This window comes from Trichosurus vulpecula, chromosome 7 (assembly GCF_011100635.1).
Source record: "Trichosurus vulpecula isolate mTriVul1 chromosome 7, mTriVul1.pri, whole genome shotgun sequence".
NCBI lineage: Eukaryota > Metazoa > Chordata > Mammalia > Diprotodontia > Phalangeridae > Trichosurus > Trichosurus vulpecula.
Genome location: NC_050579.1, coordinates 34769891 through 34791270, shown reverse-complemented (window position 1 = coordinate 34791270; position 21380 = coordinate 34769891). Strand labels below are relative to the sequence as shown.

The window sequence follows — 21380 nt, the reverse complement described above, 5'->3', positions numbered from 1 at the left end:
TGATTTCAGGGCTCCTTCCACTAGACGCTAATGCTGACTATTGGATTTCTTTTTTCATTTGGCATCCTTTGTTTGGCATCACTTTCGTTTCCAAATATGACTCTCACCAGAGAGCTGTTCATTGTAACAAAGAATAAAAAAGAGGAGGAAAAAGACTTCTGTAAAACAAACCAACATATCAATGAAGTCTGATGATACATGCGAGGTCCCATATCCATGATGCTCCCACCTCTGCAAAGAACCAATAGCATCTGTTGAGTGTTTACTATGTGTAGGCTTTTGTGCTAAGAGTTGAGGATTCAAATAAAAAGTCAAAAAAGTCTGCCTTCAAGGACTTACATTCTAATAGGAGACAACACATGGACCTAAGTAGGCACATACAAGACTCACGCAGAGCCGATGGAAGGTAAATCAAGAGGGAAAGGTGGTCTTTGAGCTGAGTGCTGAAGGAAATCAGGGATCCTAAGAGGTCTAAGGAAGGAGAGAGGCTCAAGGACTGCTAGCACAAAGGCACAGAAAGGGGAGACTGAGCATCATAGGGAGGATGTGGAGGAGGAAGATTGTTTTCATCTCTTCTTTGGGACTAACCTTGGTCATTATAAATTGCACAGAATCCAATTTCATTTTCTTCCCTTTCCACTTCATTTTTACACTGTTGATGTTGTATATGTGGCTTTTCTGGTTCTACTTCAAAGCTCTGCTAGTGCCTTTGTGGCCAGAGTCATACTTTGTATGTCTACTGTACATCCCCATGGATATACACGTTGTTTTCCCCCTCAGAATGCAGGCTCCTTCAGGCCAGGGACTGCTTTCCTGCTTCTTTGTAGTTTTAGGGCTTAGTACAGTGCCTGACACATACTAAGTGCTTAATAAATTTCTTGATTGATTGATCACTTACTTCCTTTTGTATCAGTCTACATAATTCTTCCCATGGTTCCCTGTAATCTTTATATCCATAATTTCTTCTAGCACAGGAATATTTCATTACATTCATGTGCCACACTTTGTTTTGCTACCCAAATAATACTGCCTACAATTCTGAATACAAATAATGCCTCTTTCCCAAAAAGCTTTAAAAGTTTTTGGTAAATATCTCATCTACTTTTAAAATTACCCAGAGAGATAGAAAGGGCACAAAAATGAATACTCTCATTTTACAAATGAAGTCCCAGAGGCCAAGAGCGGCTGAATGACTTTCCCAAGATACTTAGACATTCTGTCTAAGCAGAGCCCTGACCCTTAGTCCTTCAGGATCCTGGGCCCACTAGCATATGCATCTCTCACCTAAAACAAAAGAGAGGCCAATATAAAAGCCCCACCTGACACAATGTTCTTCAGCAGCAGAGTATTTTCTAGAGTCTCAGTACAGAATCTCTAGACTTCCTGGTGAGGCACAGAAAGCACAAAGACACAGATTAATTCCTGTGATGTGAGCAAGTGGCATTATCGATCTCTTAGCCTGGCGCTAGAGCCTCCAGGCCTCATGCCTGCGGAGCACAATTGTCTTCCTGGTCAGCAGACACCTGACCCACATGAAGCATCTTTTTCCATAGCTACTTCCCAGCTGTTCTGTTGTTTCACAAGGTTTCGCTGTTGACATGACATGGCAGCTTCTCCCTAAAGCATTTCCCAATACCCGATGGCTATGATCAGAGAGAAAAGATTTGGGAAGAGATGTGTCACTGTGGGATCATTAGCATGGCTTCAGGGTTTACAGCACATTCCAGGTTTTCAAAGGCTCAGCAACACCGGCTTTATCTCATCATGTCATGGCAACTAAGGCTACTTTAATGTGGCCACAGGTTAGAGACCTGAAAAGAGATTCAGCTCTCCTAGCCATGGGCTAAACTAAATAGCATTAAGAACACTGGTCTTCATCTTGATGTTAAGCCGAGGTGGTACTTTAAAGTCCAATACTATGTTCCTCAATTTTTCTATTTTAAACCAGTTTTTAAGAATTCAATACATGGATTCACATTATGTTTTCTAATAGATGAAAGCTAGTTCATTCTTCATACAGTTTTCAATTCCTCTATAGCCCTAATAAAAATGTCACTTTGCCCTCAACTTTATGTGAACTGTGTGAAGGAAAAACATCCTCTTCTTTTAAACATTATCCCTATGTGGCCCTGACTTTCATACCACAAATTGCTGCTGATGTCAAAAAGAGGCCAAATCAAGTTAAAAAAAATACTTGGGAACACATATGGGTGAATCTCAGGACAAGATTTCCTCAAGTTGTTTTGCACATGGCTGTTGTGGATGAAAATCCAAGAAATTTAAAAAGGAAATTCCCTACTGCCCACAACAGCAGATCAAATGTAAAAGAATGGTTGTCAGCTGTCCATTTCAATGTTAATATCACAGTCCAGTTCTTAAGCTGCCTGCAAATAAGAGGCCCATAGATTAAATTTCTTTTCCCAACTTAAATACTATTCTCCCACTAAAATAAACCTGCTTTTCTCCTTTGGTTCCTTTCCAAAAACCTCATAATGAAGTTTCAACAGTCCCAAAATGTTCACCACGAGGAAAGGCCTGGACCACGTACGTACATCTTGAGTTAGGACACTGCCAAGAAAGAGCCGTAATAACGCACAATTATGCATTACGATTTCAAAGCATTTTCTTTACTACAGCACTGGGTGATACAAGTGATTCTATTCCATTTTAAAGATGAGGAAATTGAGATTCAAACAAGTTAAGTGACTAACCCATGATTACACAGATGGTATGGGCAGAATTAAGACATGAACCTAGGGCTTCCAAAGAATTTAAAACTGTACCAGACCTCAGAGGTCACCTGAGCTAACATTCATTTTGGAGATGAGGAAACTGAAGTGTAGTGAGGTTGTGACTTGAAGGTAAAAAGAGTAAAGAAATAGTAAAGCCAGGTTTTGAACCCAAGGCCAGTGTTTTCCTCATTAGACTATTAAAAAAAAAAAGACAGGCAAAACTGTTCAGGAATTAACAATTGTAGAATTAGAAGCCAAGAGTTACAGAACAAATTACTCGTGTGTGCATATTTTTCTGTATATATTTTGTATTTGCATATATTATATGTATGTCAATAGGTACATACATTGTTTTAGCTTATAGTTGTGCTGCTGTTATATAATACCCTTTGTAGGTGACAAATTGCAAAAGACCGGTAAGATCAGAGTGGAGACACACACACCAAACTTTTCTGGGATCACCATTCCCCTTTAAAAAGCTGGGTTTGGCCTCAAAAACTTATATGAACTGATGCTGAGTGAAGTGAGCAGAACCAGGAGAACATTGTACACAGTAACAGCCATAGTGTGCAATGACTGACTTTGATAGATCAGCCCTTCTCAGCAATGCAAGGACTTAAAACAACTCCAAAAGACTCATGATGGAAAATGCCATCCACATCCAGAGAAAGAACTACGGAGTCTGAATGCAGAGCAAAGCAGACTATTTTCTTTTTTTTGTTTTGTTTTGTTTTTCTTTCTCGTGCTTTCTCCCATTTGTTATAATTCTCCTATATAACATTACTAATGTGAAAATGTTTAATAGGAATGTATATGTAGAGCCTATATTGCATCACAGGCTGTCTTGGGGAGGGAGGGGGGAGAAAGGGGGAGAAAATTTAAAACTTATGGAAGTGAATGTTGAAAACTAAAAATAAACTAATAAAAAATAAAAGCTGGGTTTGGGAAGCAAATAAGAGCAAGAAAAAAGCCTCCGTTTATCCTCTCGCAGCAGCTGAGCAATGCCTTATTTTTGTTCAAACTGAACACACATCTCTCCCTTCTCCCTCTGCTTTCCACTGCAGACAAACATAGCTCCCATTCTCCACCTTTCACTCATGCATGGAGTGGGAAAGAAGGCAGCTAGCTCTAGCTCCAAGGGCAAATCCATCCAGGCAGGAAGTAGGAGCAGCAGAGACAGAGAGCTTCAGTCTCAGCATCGTTATTATTTTAAATTGAGAATCAGACCATCTGTGTGAACCATTTCTCCACAGGAACAGCTGACAAGGGCAAGTGAACAAACTTGACGATGGTGAGCCCTCACAGGCCAAAATCAGAAATGTCCATTTTCTCTCCCTTTTATTGCAAAGTCCCCTTGAAATCCCACCACCTCCCACTCCCAAGCTACATGCTAGATTTATATGTAAGACAAAGTTTTGCTGGGCAGGGTCTGAATCCATGGGTATAGCTAGAGTCTCTTCCACCCAGACTCCCCAGGCCTCTGGCACCGATACTGTGGATATGCTCCAATCTAGCTCAGCTTAACAAAATAGGTCAAAGGTGGAAGTGCAGGTACTTCCTAGTACTGACTAATCCACTGGAGCTAGTCAGACGACTGAACACTGCATGGCGCATCCTCTGCTGTTAAAAACTACAATGGAAAAGGAAAAACATTTTCTGAGCACTGTAGGCTGTTCCCTGGAAAATGCTAAAATCAGACGACCACCATTTCCAAAGCTAGAATTATATAGCTCACTGATTCAGGAAATCAGCAGTGTTCAAATCTTTCCTTAAGTTGTAACATTCTATTTTGGAAAAGCAATTTTGGGGGAGACATTATTAGCATTTCAAAGGCTGTCAACAATTAACCTTGATCAACCTGAAGCTCCCCTGAGCAGCATAATTACAAAGCATTATACGGTTTCCCAGCATTTGTAGGAAACAAAGAGTCAGGGATGTAACCAGGCAACTATATTCTGTTAAGCTGTTTTTGAGTGAGAGAGCCCCTTCATTGGTATTTGTGCAAAGCAAGCCTTCTGGAGCAAAACTATAGCCAGGGTTAAAGGCAGGAACTCTCCATTGTTGCCCCTGCAATGTATATGGAAATCTTACTTGGTTTGGTAGGTTTCTCTGCAAGCTCACCAGGCTGTCTCCAGCAGTGCTGGCATGGCTCCTGGACAGGTCTTCGAGTGATAAAAGGTGTGAAGTCACTTGCATCACCAATGGATGAGCTACCATGAGGAGTAACTAGGAATTTCTGTGCTTGGTGTGAGTTTGAAGAGCTGTGGTTCTCTCCCTCCCACTGCTCCTGTCATACCCTGCCCAAATTTGCCAAACTGATCTACAGGACAATGAATTCCTCACTTTCCAGGACTAAAGAAATGCCCAAACATCCAATGAGGCCATGACATACGTGCACAGCATGATACCAGGTGATTCAGAGGGATATGGAGACAGATATGGAGGTGACAATGGCACACCTGAGGAGCTGAAAGACTGTAATGATTCTAAACAAGAGAGTGTGAACTAAGGGGTGTCCTACTCCTTGGAGAATGGCTAAATAAAGTGCATTATATTAATGTAATGCAAAATTACTGTGCCATAAGAAATGATGAGATGGAGATTTGGAGGCCTTCCAGTAGGAAGAATGAAGTGAGCAGAACAAGGAGAGCAATTTATACAGTGACAACAACATTATGGAGAAAAAACAACTTTGAAAGACTTTAGGACTTCCATCAATGCAATAAATAAACCATGAGTCCAGAAGACTAAAGATGAAACACAGCACCCCCTGACAGAGAGATGATGGCCCTAAAATGCAGAATGAGAGACATTTCTGGACATGGCTAGTGTGGGAATTTGTTTTGTTGGACTAGGGCATATTTGTTATAAGGTTTTTATCTTTTTTTGTTATTCAGTGAGGTGGAGGGGTAGAGAGCAGTGGAAGGAAGAAATAATAAATGCTTGTAAAATAAATCACTTTTAAAAAATAATAAACAAGGGATGGGAACAACAGTGAGGGCAGCTCTTGCTTTTTTCTGTTTGGGTCTGGGGCAGCTGTCCTGTTTGCTCCAGTCTAATTACACTATTAGCTTCAGAAACAGCTGCTGTTAAGCACTAGAAGAATGAGAACGGTGGTGCTGTGGGAGTCCACGGCCCTTAGCTGGAATCCCAGCTCCGCTGCTTACTGTCTCTGTGACCTTGGGCAAGTTATTTAATCTCTTTGGGCCTCAGTTAATTTATCTGAAAATGAAGGGGTTGGATTGGCTAGACGCTAATGTTTCTTCTAATTCTAGCCCTAAGAGTCTGGCAGAAGAAGCAAGGCTTTCAGGCTGACCTCAGGCTGACAGCTCCCTGACCCCTACACCCGGCATCATGGCTTGAGGCAGAGTTTCGATTAGAATGTACATGACAAGACTACTCCTAGGATCTGTGCTTCCGCTGGTGCAGGTACTCCCTCCACAGGGGCAGACGGCAGTTCCTCCATGACTTCACCTGCTGGTGAGTGGCAGCAATCAGTGCTTCCCCACATGGATCACTCTGAGACCATCTTGGTGATGAACCTCTTTACACTTAACCTGACTGGTCCTTGGAAAACAGACATCCAATCCAAGCCCTAGTGCGCTTTCTAAGCCCCTTCTGGTTTGGCAGGCAGAGTCTGTGGCCCACCGGGATGCATTTCACATGGTAATGTTTTACATCTGACTGGTGAGCTATAGTTTTTTAATGGACGCTGTACTTACTATTCCCTGGGAATGTAAAAAGAACTCTCAGATTGACAGGTGCCTTAGACTCCAAAATCACTTACCAGGTGCCCTTCCACTCACCCCAAAATGGCATTAATAAGACTGGAAGCATGGTACAGCCCCTTGAAGAAGGAGACAAGGAGCATCACCAACAGCATCTCTACAGAGGCTCAGGGCACAGACGGGAGCACAAAGAAACCCATGGAAGCGATCCCTCGGACTCCTGTGGTAGCTGAGAAGGGCTCATTTCCCAGCCTCTTCTCAAAGGAACTTCCTGAGAAAGGTTCTAGAGCAGATACCCTGAATGGCCCTAGCCTGCAAACTTCTGTGACTTCAGGACGAAAACCTCAACTCTGCTAACTCTCCACCAATAAAGTGGCACACGTCATCTTCTGAAGCGGAGCTCGCCAACACGATGAAGAGTTACAGGACTTCTATCAGGCCTGTTCACTTCACCTCTCATCTGTAAATGAAAGGGTTGGATACAATAGGAGAGAGGGAAGGGAATAAGCATTTCTATGTCACCTGTGTGCCAGGCACTGTGCTAAGCACTCTTTACAAATACCATCTCATTTGATGCTCACAACAACCCTAGGAGGCAGTGCTTTTATTATCCCTGTTTTACAGTTGAGGAAACTCAGAGAAATGGAGATGAAACGACTTGCCCAGGAGCACACAGCTAGTAAGTTTCTGAGGTCACATTTGAACTCAGGTCTTCCTCACTTCAGGCCCACTGCTCTCTCCACTGTGCCACCAGGTGACTCTAAGGTCTTTTCCGGCTCTAAACCGTAGGATCCCAAGAATTATAGAGACCTCACCACTGCTGCTGTGGCTAAAAAAGGAAAGACAAGTAAAGAATATCAATCCTTCTTAGCCTACGGAGACTTCAGATTCTCAAGGAGGAAAACTTGACCAAACAAGCATTCAAGGGTAAAAAAAAAAAAAAAACAAAAAAAAACCTTGTTCTCTAGAGACCTCAATGATGATCGTTCCAAATGGCCCAGGGTGGAATCCTGGGGGTCTCTTTGGTAAATAAGAATGTAATAAAAACATTTTGGCCAAAGAATCTGAGTACTTTGCCCTGACATCACTTTTACCACTCTCTTATCAGACACACACTCTCTCTCCTTTTCCCCCCCTAATTTTCTCACTATTAGACCCTGCCTCATCCCTCTCCTTCTTCTGCTGGTTGACTGATCGAAATGCCTCAGTGCCCCCTAGGAACCAAGTGAACTGCAAGCATCCTTTCTCTTTGCACCACTGTTCCTTTCTCTCCTTTTTTCCAAAGGAGGGAAGTTAGCCCATCTCTAAGTCTTTCCACCATAAGTTTTCCAAGCACCCTGAAACTGTCTCTGTGATCTAAAACTGGTCTGTTCCTGGATCAGCTCCTCCAGGATCCTCAGGTTCAAGGAAAGTAAAGGAAAGGAGGTGAAGCTCCCAAGTGGCCCTTCAGGACCCAGTGGTGTTGGAAGAACAGCTCCACGTGCCTTGGTGTTGGGGAGGGCTAAACTTATTACGCAACTGTTATAGACAAGGCACATCGCTAGGCACCTCAACAGATACAAAGAAGACTGGTCCCTGCCATTAGGGCATTTACAGACACATAAGACACACAGACAGCATTTTGATATAGTATAGAATATGCAAGTATAGTAAGAAGGTGTAAGAGCTTTGGGAGGTTCTAACAGGGCAAGATCACCTCTGGGTGGAACAATCAAAGAAGGCTATGTGGAAGAGTTTGCCCCTACTCTGCAAAGATATACAGGGATTGGGCAGGGGTGTCAGAGAGGAGAAGGGTCCTCCCAGGCAGATGGGACTATGTAAACAAAGAGGTGGGGTTGGGGGAGTCAACTCATGCTACGTTTGAGAAATTATAAGTGGTTCAGATTGGCTGTAGCGCAGGATGCCTGGAGGGGGATAGTGGGAGAGAGAAGTCAAATCGTAGAGGGCCTAGAATGCCAAGCTGGAGAATCTGGACTTTACTCAGATTATACCCCTCTACATCTTCTCCCTCCCCACCCCCAACACACACGGCCTATGGCAAATATTTCAATAATAATAATAATAATAATAATAATAATAATAATAGCTAACATTTACATAGCACTTAACTATGTCCCAGGCACTCGACAACCATTCTCTCATTTGATGCTTTATTAATATATAATAATGGTATCATTATCACCATTTTACAGGGAGGAAACTGATGCGAACAGAGGTTAAGTGACTTGCCAGGGGTCACATGTTTAAGGCCAGATTTCAACTCAGTTCTTGCTGATTTCAGGCCTAGCACTCTGCACTGTACCATCTAGCCGTTATGATCCAATAAAACTAATAGGGTTTGATTAAATTTTAAGTCACAAGCCCAGATACATCCGATTCACCTTGCTCTCCCAAAATACACTCAAGTGAGCAAATGGGAGTGGTCCCTAATCTAAATTATGGTGGCAGGCTAGCTCTTTAGATCTACACCCAGTTAGCAATGTTATTTAAATGGGTGTGTTTTTTAAAGGAAACCAAATCCTGGGTGCCAGATCAGCTGCTTCTGTGCAAATACAAATCTCACCTGCATTTTCTGCTTCCTTCCTTCCAAAGAGTGGCCTGAAAATCATCACAGGAAAGGAAAGACTGGATCCTTAATTACACCTTCATATTTAATTCTTCAATCCTGTGTCTCTGCAGTACTTGATAGTGTTTTCTGAATTAAATGAAGATCAGCAGGTTCCTAAAGGCCCAAGCTCACCTCTCATTTGAAATGAAAGTAAAAAGGACATGATATTGCTTTGTTAATATCTGTTGGAATGAATTGTTCAGTATCTAAAAATGGCCCAGAACACATGTAGGATCCTGGCCACCTTCAGTGAAGTTGCCAAGGGTTCGGCACTCTTAGCCTAGAAGGTATCAGACTTAAGTAGAAGGTATTAGAACTGCCTGGATATAATTTTGCAATCCCTGCTTATCAAGATTTCTGATGTTAACGTGAGAGGGGACAGGTGTCTCCTAGTTTTTACCTGACATGACTTAAAAGAAAAACTCCTTTATATTATCATGAACTTAACAAACATTATTAAATAATTCCCATGAGCAAGGGGCTCTGGGACGTCCCGGAGACATAAATACAAAAGGGAAACAGTTCGTGGCCCCAAAGGGTACCTTCTCCTGGAGGTCTTGTACACATGAGGATACACAGGATTGTTGTTGTTGTGTTTGTCCCTTGTTCTTGAAGAGGACCATGACTTCAGGGAAATGATGACATGACTTGCAGTTGACTTTAATTTGAGTGAGGAAGGGCTGTGCAAGGTCACCAGCCTCACTTTCTCTTCTAGAGCCATCTGGGTCCAGTGGCCTCATAGTCACCAGGATGACAGGAGATGGCCCAGGATGCACTGGGAGACGCTGACCCTTTCAGGATAAGGTCTTTTCAAGTTTTCACTTAGAGTGATGTAACGTCCATTCAGTGAATAGACCTCTTTAAGAAGTTAATCAAGGGAGGGCCCCTTTAATCAAGGATATATGCCAAATGAATACCATGTAGTTTGGGGAGAGCATGTCCTAGCAGCTTCAGAAATCAGCTTAATCTTGAAGGTAAATCTAAGAAGCAAAGGTGAGGCCAGACTGGATTACAGCACCAGGCTCCAGCCAATGCAAAGGAAAGTAGGCTGGCGATGGAATGCTGTGTGCAGGATAGCCAAGAGGCCAGTATGGCTAAAATGCAAAGTGTGAGGAAGGGAGCAAAATCTAAGGAGACTGGAAAGGTAGGTAGGGACCAGGTTGTAAGAGCTTTAGGCATTAAATAGAGGAGTTTATATCTGATCTCTGAGGAAACAGGGAGCCACTGGAGTTTACTGAGAGTGGTAGCAAGAAGGGGGTGACATGACCAAAGCTGAGCTTTAGGAAAATCACTGGAGTGGAGAGAGGCATGACGCCTCAGTTCAAATGTGAACAGGCAAACAGGCCTGCCTATAAAACCATCAGTCCCCACCACCTACAGCTTCTTGCCCTGCCTTGATTTTCATGCCCTATCTGCTTGATCTCCTTCACTAACTGCCTTTCCATGCACCATGGATGGACATCCTCTCTATGTCCTCAAAATTTTCCTGGATGTGGTTTCTCAGCAGGGGTAATTACACCAATACTCATCTCAGGCTGCGCAGTAGCAGATATATTTCAGCTCATTGAAAAGATGGAGCCTCTGAGCATTTTGCTGAGAACCGGGATCTGTAGGCTCTTGGCACAATGGAATGACCTAAGAATTGGAGGTAGAAAACCTAAGTTTGAGCCCGGGTTTCATGACTCAGTAGCTGTGATGGTGGTCAAGTTCTTCCTTAGGCCTTGTCTGTAAAATGAGGGACCAAATTAAATGATAGCCAGGGTCCCTTACAGCTCCAACATTCTGGTTTTTATTCAGCCAAATTCATAGTTTCTGTTTTGTTGGGAGGTGGATAGTTTTGTTCAGTTCCTTGAAAACAGGGCACTACGGTGGGAAGAAAACTGAACTTAGAGTCAAAGGACCTGGGTTTGAATCCCATTTACTACCTGGATGGCGTACACAAGTGGCTTCTCCTCTTTGGAATTCAGTTTCCTTAACTGTAAAATGAGGGAACTGGATAACACAAGCTCGAATGCACCCTCTACAGTTTCAAATTCATGATGATCTAATCAGATGGACTCCCTGACTTTGGCCAGCTCTTGGGAAATGTTTGCCACTGTTCATAATTATGACCAGTGAAAAACATGTGGATGGATCAAAACAAATCCATCGCTGCTGGTAGAAGCACATCTCCAAGTGATGATGTGCGAGTAAAATCACCTTTATACATTCATTCAAATGAGCTAAGTCATCCAATTGGGATGACACAATCTCTGCCCTTCAGGAGTCAGGAAGGACATTGAGTTAGGTTTTGCTCTTGAAAATTGGCTACAGACTGGCCCTTGTGGCTAAATGGCCAACCACATCAGAAATACATGTCCATAGTTTATAGGAATAACTGGACCCCCTTCAGAGGACAATTCTTGGTAGCCATACACCAATTAGGAGGTCAAGAAGGAAGGGAAAGAAGAGTCAGGATCTCCATTTTTCCTCATCTCTCATATCTCATATGGAAGGGCTTCATGAACTTCCATGACAGTAAATCAGGGAATCACTGTGGTGACTGGAAACCTGGGGCAGGGGAGAGATGCTGACAGGCTGCCTGGGAATCTCACTGTAGACTCGAACTCTTCTCTCAGCAGACAACTAGTTACACATTCTGCAGGTCAAAGGAGAGTCCATCAAAAGGTACAGTCTGTCTACAATCAAATAATTTCTCTTCCCTTTGTAAGACTCCTGTGATTATCGATGAGCTGCTTCCATTAACAATATTTATACTTGTGTTCCGGATAGATATGAAACTAATACCCTGGATTTCAGGAATTTTCAAATTGCTCTCTGAACTTTTTCTTCTATAGAACTGCAGTTTCTCAGCATCACTGATCTAGGGAACAGAAGGTCCTTAGTCTCATGGAATTGTTTTGTCATTCCTCAGCCACCGATCTCATTTCAATCTCACCTACATCTGGTCTACCTCGACAAGCTAGCTGAGTGCAATTATTCTGGGTTGTAACTGAGTAAATCAAATGCACCCCATCACCTTTTATGGCCCAAATATATTAAACTATTAGAAAAGATTCACCCTCCCCCTCACAGCATTTGATCATTTACTTAAAGAGTTTCTTAAGTTGTTGCTAATGTAGCCATGCTGCCTTTGTGACATGTGGGTTCAAAAAGTGCCAGAGGCAGAGCTGGATAAAATTAATTAAAAAAATTTGTCTCCAAAGATACCAACAACTAACTTCACCTCTGTACAAATACAGTCACTCAAGGAAGATAAGTTTGGGTTTTTTTAAGGCTAAAAATGATGATGTAGTGGAAAGAACAATGGGTATGGAATTCAAAGATTTGGGTTCAATACAAGTAATCACCAATGTGACCTTGGACAGATCATTTCTCTGTACCTCAGTTTCTTCATCTGCAAAATGAGGCAGTGAGGGTACATGCTCTGCAAGGTCCCTCCTAGCTAGAAACACTTTGAGCCAATTTGTCATTTGCCATCATCAAAGGATGAAGTGATCCAAGTGAGTGGTTTCCCTTCTTTCTTAGGACAAAAGGAAGAACGATTCACATCTTGCAGATGAGTCTTTTGGTAACTATATTCACTACTTGAATTTGTCTGCCATCAAAAGAAAAAGAGCTTTTTCTGTCAGGCTGCTAGTGGTTTTAGCACTATTCATACCACCCAGAAACATTTATTTGCCCTCTCAAATCTCTCCCCACCTCCTTTCATCCACTGATCTTTGTGACTGCTGTGGTGGTGATGCAACAGTGGTTTATATACGCTCAACTGCTCAGAGCCAACTGTTTTCTGTTGGCAGACTGGTCATCAAAAACTCATACAGAAATTCATATTGTCTTAGCAACAGATTTTTCTCTTATCCCCACTTCTTTCTCTTACTTCTGCTAAATTAACTTGTCAATCAGATTTGATTTTCTTCTGCAAGATGAGCAAGAGAACATGAGTAGAAAATACTCAGTGGGGACAGAAGGAAAGAAGAAAGTACAGCCCATTGAAACCTGATGTTCATGCTAGATCTCTATAAATCACCAAGTATGCTTCTGTACAAACAGACCACTACTATCATTTTATCCATAAGTCAGTATCTTGTCTGAGCTCACGATCTTGGGATTTATAAAAGCAGTTTTAAACAGTAGATTTGTCTTTCCTGCATTTACTTTTTTTCAAGATCTAACTAATATTTATTATTTTTAATCATTCCATGACATTCAATTCATCCCAAGGTTCCAAGAAGTACAAGGAAAAGAAGATGATGCTTGAGAAGAGTTTTGAAAGTAAAGCAGCTTTTGTTTCTGACACAGAGATCAGTTCTTCCACCTAGGCTTCCATTCAAGGGCTTCTATAATGCCTTTTAAAAATGTTTAAGTCTCTACATTTTCTCTTTCCTGGTCCTCCCCTCCTACCTGAGAAAACAACTTCTCAAAATGCATACCCCCAGAAGCTGCCACCCAAAGAAGATATTACTGCAGTGTGCAGGAGTCCCTGCCCTATCCTGTGGGAGAAGTTAAACTCACAAGCCAGAAGAGAAAAATAATAGAAACCAAATTTTTGTATTTTTCCCTTACTCACCCCTAGAGTTAGGTGCTTTTAGGAAATGGTGTAGAAGTGGGTTTTTTAAGACATAAAAGAGAGTATTTCCTATTTAAACACAAAACCTTTTTAGTTTGCACAAAAGGAAAAAGCATTTCTCTATCAAAGATGAGGAAAAGGAATAAAACAAAATATGTAACTACTAATTTGGCTTCTTTTTTAGAGGGGAAGGCACAAGCAGAAGAAAGATTTTATTCTTACAAAAGATTAGTAAAATAAACTGTGCGGATATTCTTCCTTAGATAGTTCATGTGATCTGCTAACATTATCACTACACCCAGCTTGAAAATGGGCATCCTCAGTCGCATAATAAGGCACTAGGAATTCTGAATGTGCCTTTGTTGGTCTGACTTGATCCTTACAGCCTACCCTTCAACACCATCAAGTCCGCTACATCTAAGACAGTTCTAAAGAAAAGCCTTCACTCCTCTCTTAAATAACACCTAACATTGTGTACTTGCTAAACCTTGGAAATCAGGAAGGAAGTTGAAGGATAACAGCTCTCCTTAGGGATTATGGGCATGTGTCTGTGTATAAGGGAAAATAAAAGTGGAAATGTTCCCTGAACAGGTCTTGACAACACCTTTTTAAAAAAACAAACGAACCAAACTTACTCTTAACTCATGAAAATGAATTAAGAGTAAAGTAGAGCTTGAATGCTATATAATTATGATGACCAAGCCTGGTCCTAGAGAAGACCTGAGAAAACAAACCTACCTCCCTTCATTGCAGAGATGGTGACTAGAAGGTATGGAATATTGCACACACTAGCAGATACAGCTGATTTTTTGAGCCTTCCCCCACCCCTTTCTTTTGTAAATTGCTGTTACAAGCCATCCCCCTCAAAGGGAAGAAGAAGTGCATATTTGGAAGAAAATATGATGGAAAAGCAAAAAGTATGACAACAAATTTTTAAAAGACAATTAGGAAACAGATGTTCAATAAATGCATTTTAAGGCAATTTAAAAAAACCCTACATATTCTCTCTACCCTAATTGTTCCTGGGATCAGAAAAAAAATGAAAACTATTCATGTCTCTTCCATGTATGTTGAATGGCATAAAGTGTTCCTCATTCTGATTCCCACAGGCTAGAGTCTCAAGAATAAGGCAAGAGTAGCTGAAAAGCAAAGTGCCAGAAATTCTTTGTGCCCTACTGCAGTCTGAGCAATAGGTCTTGCAAAGGGCTGGTACATATAACTATGGACGTTAATGGCAGTGCTGCCTGCTCAGGGCTAGTGGTCAGCTGGGATCTGACCTCAGCCTTGCTGCTACCTTATTGTAAATCTCTGGGCAAGGCATACAACCTTTCCTCCTTGGCTCTGTCATCTGGAAAATACTGATAATGCAAGGATGTTATGTGAATTCATCAGTCAATGTTTGCAAGCCCTAGGAAAATGTAAAGTACTTAAGCTATTAATGATTCACCAGCTAAATTCATGCTATTTCAGCTTCCTCATCAACACTGAATGAGGAACAGCCAGATAAGTCACTCTAATAAGTGAATGAGGTCATTAAGTTGGAGATCACCTTCATGATCACTACTTGAAGAAGATGGCTTACAAGTAGGCTATGCAATCATATTGCTTTGTTGTTCAGTTGTTTTCAGTCATGTCTGACTCTCCATGACCCCATTAAAGGTTTTCTTGGCAAAGATACTGGAGCAGTTTGCCATTTGCTTCTCCAGCTCATTTTACAGATGAGGAAACTGAGGCAAACAGGGTTAAGTGACTTGCCCAGGGCCACACAAATAGTAAGCATCTGAGGCCAGATTTGAACCCAGGAAGATTCCAGGCCCAGCACTCTATCCACTGTGCCACCTAGCTGCCTCAGTTGTAATTATAATATACCTAAAAGAAAAGTCCAATAGGCTTTTCTATCTGTAAATAATTTCTTGAAATTCGCAGTTTTCATGGTCAGGATTTCTTTGTAGGATCCGATTATTGTCAAAGCTTTTGAAGGCTGTCACCTCACTGGGATGGATCTAGTTCATCAATATCATTGAAACCTAGGGTGTTATCTTTGATTTTTGCCTCTGACTTCTAGGAAGTCATCAAGGTCCTGTAAATTTTGTTTCCACATACTCTGTGCTTCAGCCAACTAGGATTTTTTTTGGTCACCCCTATGTATCCCACATTGTCCCACCATCACTCCTTTGCATACCTATTCACTATGTCAAAAAAGGCTTCTTCTCATCCTTATGTTTTGAAATTCTCAACTCAAATATTCAAAGGAATCTGCAGTCTCATAAAAATGGCTATTCTCTTGCATGATATAGATCACAACCCAATCCATGCCTACCCACCTTGTGAGATTCTTGTCTACATGTTCCCAGAAAATCCCCACAGGCATAGAGGATCTCTCCAAGGTGCTGGAGCCCTTTTCAATTTCTCCTGACATCCAAAACACAGTTATGATTCTGTACTCTAACATTAGAACCAGCTCATCTTCTTTTTAATGTAAATTCTTTGTGGGTCTTAATTTGTTGTGTTACAGTCTGCTCACATCCACCATGAACCTCTCCATCCCTCTCTGAGCGGTACTTATTTTTAATTCTTTGGAACTATAGTTTCCATGATTCAAAGTGATCTAACAATGGAAAGACGGTAGTATTAAGGAGATGAAAATTTGTTTCTGGGAGGAGCTGGGGGTTGTTAAAAGAGCTTTGCAGATTTTCAAAAGTAATCTAGCCTACTTTACTCCTCCTGTTGAACTCCTATTCATCCTTTAAGACCCATGAAGCTCTCCCTGAAAACCTACCTTGCTCCAAATCTTATATTTTTCAAAATGGACCTTGAACACTTTTCTTGGCCATTTATCATGTTTTCTTCTGTATTATAATTGTTTGCTTACGTATTGTATCTTCCTAGTAGATTATAAATTCCAAAAGTCCAGGGACAACACCAGGGACAGCACCCAGCAGAGTATTTTGTACACAACCAAGTGCTCAATAAAGGTCTGTTGAGCTGCATTGATTTCTGCCCTTTGATATCTCTACATATGAGGAAAAACTTCTATTCTCCAAATGGAAGGGGGTGGCAGTGGTGGTGGTGGACATAGCAGTCTGTGGCAAATGGTCAACTCCAGGAGAAATACTTGACTGGATGCATCCAGAGTCACACAATACATCTCCATATTTCAGGGGCAAAAATACATTAAGGGAACAAACCTTGCCCTTAGATAATTCCTCCACTAAAGTACTACCCAATGCTTCACTGTGGCTACAATGGGTTCTTAAAAGGCTAAGGCAGAGGCAGATGAGTTCTGGCAGGTCCATCTAAACTGGCAAGGCCTGAGGACAGATTCTTTTTCTGTTTTACATCTGGACAGACATTGGCCACCAAAGGATGCCATTTTGTTTTGATCACCGTAATTCAAAATCACTTCTTGAGATTTGGCATCAGGAATGAAATGATAACTTTTTTGAAGAAATATTAAATGATAACAACAGTAATATCTTATATTTGTACAGCACTTTACTTTTCAAAGGGCTTTCATTTATGTCAGATCTATGTACTGAGCAAGGCAGAACAGTGGAAAGTACATTGGTGCCCAGGTTTAGAATCGTGGCCCCACAACTTACTAGTTGTGGGAGTTTAGGCAAATCATAGCTTCTCTGAAGATAACAATCCCTATCACAGATCCTCTGAGGGTATTGGGAGGATTAGATGATATAATGCATATAAAGCAGTGTGTGTGTGTGTGTGTGTGTGTGTGTGTGTGTGTGTGTGTATGTGTAGCAACACAGAAGTGTGTGCTGTCATAATATTCACTATGTGATCCTTATTCATAGTAGGAAGGCAGAGCAGAGAGAAGAAAGTACAGAAAGTCCAATAACACACTATGTACATATAAATCTAACCATATTACAAAAATTCTAAAAATAACAGCTTTTGTTTCATCTCCCGCCTTCTGCAACTTGAGTAAACATTTTTCCTAACACTGACAAGTGTATGAACACTTACTGACTCAATCCTTAAAAACTTTTTTGATTCAAACTAGAGTCTGCCTTGAGAGATGACAGAAACCAAAGGAATTAGCTTAAGTTCCTGACATCAAGACTGCCCTGGACCTACTCTGAAGTGGAAATGACTAAGCAAGGCAGCCAGTTTGATGGATGGGTCATGGATTTAGAAGTAGAAGGCAACTTAGACATAATCTAGTCTAAATACCTCATTTTACAGAGGAGGGAGCTGAAGGAAGGGGTCTCCCATCTAAAAGTGACCCTAAGTAAGGCTAGACTTCACAAGGCCATTCCAAAACTGTTAAGTCTTTTGTATTTTCCTCCAGGCAAGATTTAAACACAAAACCCAGACCACAACCACATAATATTCCTTACTGGTAGGTCAAAAGGAAGTGAACTGGCCAAAAGTTAATCAGGCAGTTAGAAGCTGGAGAACCAGAAGGCATGGAAAATTTCCAGTGGGCACCCTTCTCTGACCACATCTCAAGGAAGAAAATCACAAAATTTATATTCTATATTTAAGAAGATAAAACCAATTCAGAAATCTGAGTTTCCTTACTTGGATCAACATTCTCAACAGTCATGAAACTTCAAGTCTGTTCTTTAGGCTTTGTGAAGGTTCAGGAGAGGTATTAACACCATTAAGTAGTCACGGGGAAACAAGAGCACCTCAACATTACCTGGTAACTAATACAAATGAAGTTTTGTATATAGAGGAAAAAATAGATCCATTTATTCATTGTTCTACATTATGTTTTTTACTTTGGCAGATATACTCTGAAGGTAAAACATTACACATGTGCTATCCACATTTGTATTTATTCTGCAATAAATGCTTAGTCAAATTAACTCATTCTTTTAGCACGTTGAATTGTCTCTTTGACCTTCCTGCAATGAAATATTTCAATGCCAACTGGGCTTTTATGGAACTGAATTCTTCACTAATCAGTGAATTAAAAAAAAAAACCAAATGATGTGGGAAATATAGAAACTTTCTCTACTGCCCTCTGAACTAAACGCAATGATGGGGTAAAAAATGAGGGAAAACACAGTAGTACTAAATGTACACTTCAAGGACACTGATCCTATCCTTTGTCATTGTTTGTCCATTCTCAGGAAGGTGATGTCATTACTTGCAAGTGAATTGTATTTAAGTGAGGGAGGGCTGTGCAAAGTCACCAGCCTCACTTTCTCCTCTGGAGCCATGTGGGTCTAGGGGCAAGATACAGATCAGGACAACTGGAGAAGACCCCAGATGCAGTGGGAAACCTTGGCCTTTTTAAGCTAAGTTCTTTCCCAGGTCTCGGTTTATTTGAGGCAACACCCACTCAGTGATTAAGCCTAGGTTCAAAAAAAAAAGCGGCAAAGAATGGCCTCTTTTACCTAGTCAAAAAAAAAAATCAATCTGGGAGGGAAGACCTTCAGGATTTCTGGGCAAAACAGAAACAACTGCTATTTACACTTGCTCTGAGCCATCAGAACCCAAACAATAGCCAAGTGAGGGTTGGGCTGGGGACCTGTTGTTGGCCAATCAATGAGAGCCAGAGTGATTGATTTAGGTTTAAGGCAGGGTCCATAAAAAAGAAATCTAGCCTGCAAAATCCAAGATAACTTGCTAGGTTTCAGCAATCAAAATTTATATTCCTTTGGGCAGAGCACCTGCAGGTAAGGGTATGATTTTCTATGGGAACAGAGAAAAAGGAGGGAGAGAAGGGGGGGAAGGAGGGAAAGGTGAAAGGAAGGAGCTGTGTTGCTCAACTGGAACTGGGACAGCTACTACTACTCACAGGTTGTTGTTTGTCCTTCCATTCTCAAAGAGGACCATGACATCAGGAAGGTGATGTCATGACATGTGAGTGAAATGGATTTAAGGGAAGCAGGGCTGCTCAAAGTCACCAGCCTCACTCTCTCCTCCAGAGCCATCTGGGTCTAGTGGAAAGACATAGATCAGGACAACTGGAGATGGCCCCATCCTATCCTACAGTAGAAAACCATAAAGGCTCTTCTCTGCATCTCCATTACCAATGCTGTATCACTATACCATGACAGATAATATATTTAAAGACATTTCTATGTTCTTCCTGTCTCCTCCTCTCCAGTTCCCATCCCAAAACAAATAAACAAAACTTTGTAAGGCATAAAGAAAATCATTTTAAAACAACGGTTTTTAAATAATTTTCTCAGTCAACTCTAATCCCAATAATGCTGTATTTTTTGTTTATTTTCCATCACTGATTTCACCGAGACACCTTGAAAATTTAAACTAAAACAGACTCTCCCTAAGTGGAAAACATGGTTGGCTTGTCATCTGAAAAAAAAAAAAAACCAAGCAAGGTTCAATAGTTCAATCAACTTGGAGATATTTGTCCTATTAAGGCACTTATTATGTAGACTAAATAGCACAGTGCCTTGCACATAATAGGCAGTTAACAAATGTTTACCAACTAACTAAATAAGTAATAATTTGGTACTAAGTTTAATAGGACCTGTATAGATTCAACATAATTTTTCAAGTTATTTATCTTAATTTTGATGTCTTAATGATCTTAAGGTGAAAAAAGGTGGTAGGAATTCAGTTGACATAATCATTCAATTGCTACTTTTTCTAGTACCTAGTACATTCATATTAGTCAGAAAGGGTCATTCTTTTAAAAACCCATCATGAAACCCTTTATTCAACATTGTGAATCTTGTTTTGAGGAAATCCAGTTGAACCTGTAGTTGTGATACTCAACATCATTCAATGGGCCAAGAGTGGGTGTATTTTTCAGGGCAAGCTAAAGCCCAAGGGAATACCACCTTAGGTACTATACCAGTCAACTGATGTGCCAAGGCCATCCAATAAGCCTTTCTTTTAATAGTCAGAGGTCATAAAAATATATACCTACGTACATTGAAATCAGTAAAGATTTCTGATTCTTCACATTCACAGCAAAGTATCGCTGATTCACTTTCTTCCAAATGAGAGCTCTGCAATGCAAACAAGATCATTTCAGTGATCCAAATAAGTCCACGAGCAAATGAAGGAAAGCCAGAAGTCACTAAATCAGTATAGGATCGTGGGTGAGAAGCATGCTGAGATTTTGATTAGTGATGGAGAGCCTGGTGAGCATGGGATTGGTAAGGTGATTGGTTAAGTGATTAGAAAAGTCAAATTGGGAAAAAATGACTAGCTGAAACATCTTCTTTGGATTTCATTAAACGAGAGTGAATTGTCCTGTTATAAAGAAGATAACATTGACCAGTATGCACGACGGCACTTTCACAAGAGTCAGCATGGGTTTGCTCTTAGCTTTCCGCGTACTGTCTTACAGGTTGTTCTTGTGACTAGCAGCAAATATTTGTGCGGTGGCTGTTCAGCAAGGAGCTTTTGAACAGAAGGTGCAGTTAAATGCCCACTGATGATAGAACCCATTGCTACTGCTTCATTAGGGCCATGCTTTAAATCAACAAGACAGAGGTAGTAGCTATCAGTGTGCAGAAAGATGTCTTGAAGGGTGAGAAGAGTCAAAGTAAACTCATTCTTTCAAAGTCCTCCAAACCTATCACAAGAAAAAAAATTAGACCTTTTCTCTCCCATCCCCCCACCACTTTAAACCTCTTTAGAGCAAAGAAAAAGGAAAATAAAACATATGAGTCAAACAATTTTAGCTGAAACCAATAGGGCATGCGTAACCTTATGACTAGCAAAGTCACACCAAAAAGAAAGAATCAAACAGCTCCGTTAAAGCCCAGTCAGAAGTATGCTATTTGGATGCC

At 41.0% G+C, this 21380-nt stretch overlaps 1 protein-coding gene across 1 annotated transcript in view; it reads right to left on the bottom strand.

Moving 5' to 3' along the window:
- Positions 1–21380, bottom strand: part of SSH2 (slingshot protein phosphatase 2) — a 247613-nt gene that overhangs the window by 159023 nt on the left and 67210 nt on the right. The window contains exon 2 of the mRNA XM_036766773.1: positions 20514–20591. Coding sequence (XP_036622668.1) covers positions 20514–20591 — 78 coding nt within the window. The remainder of the gene's footprint in view (positions 1–20513; positions 20592–21380) is intronic.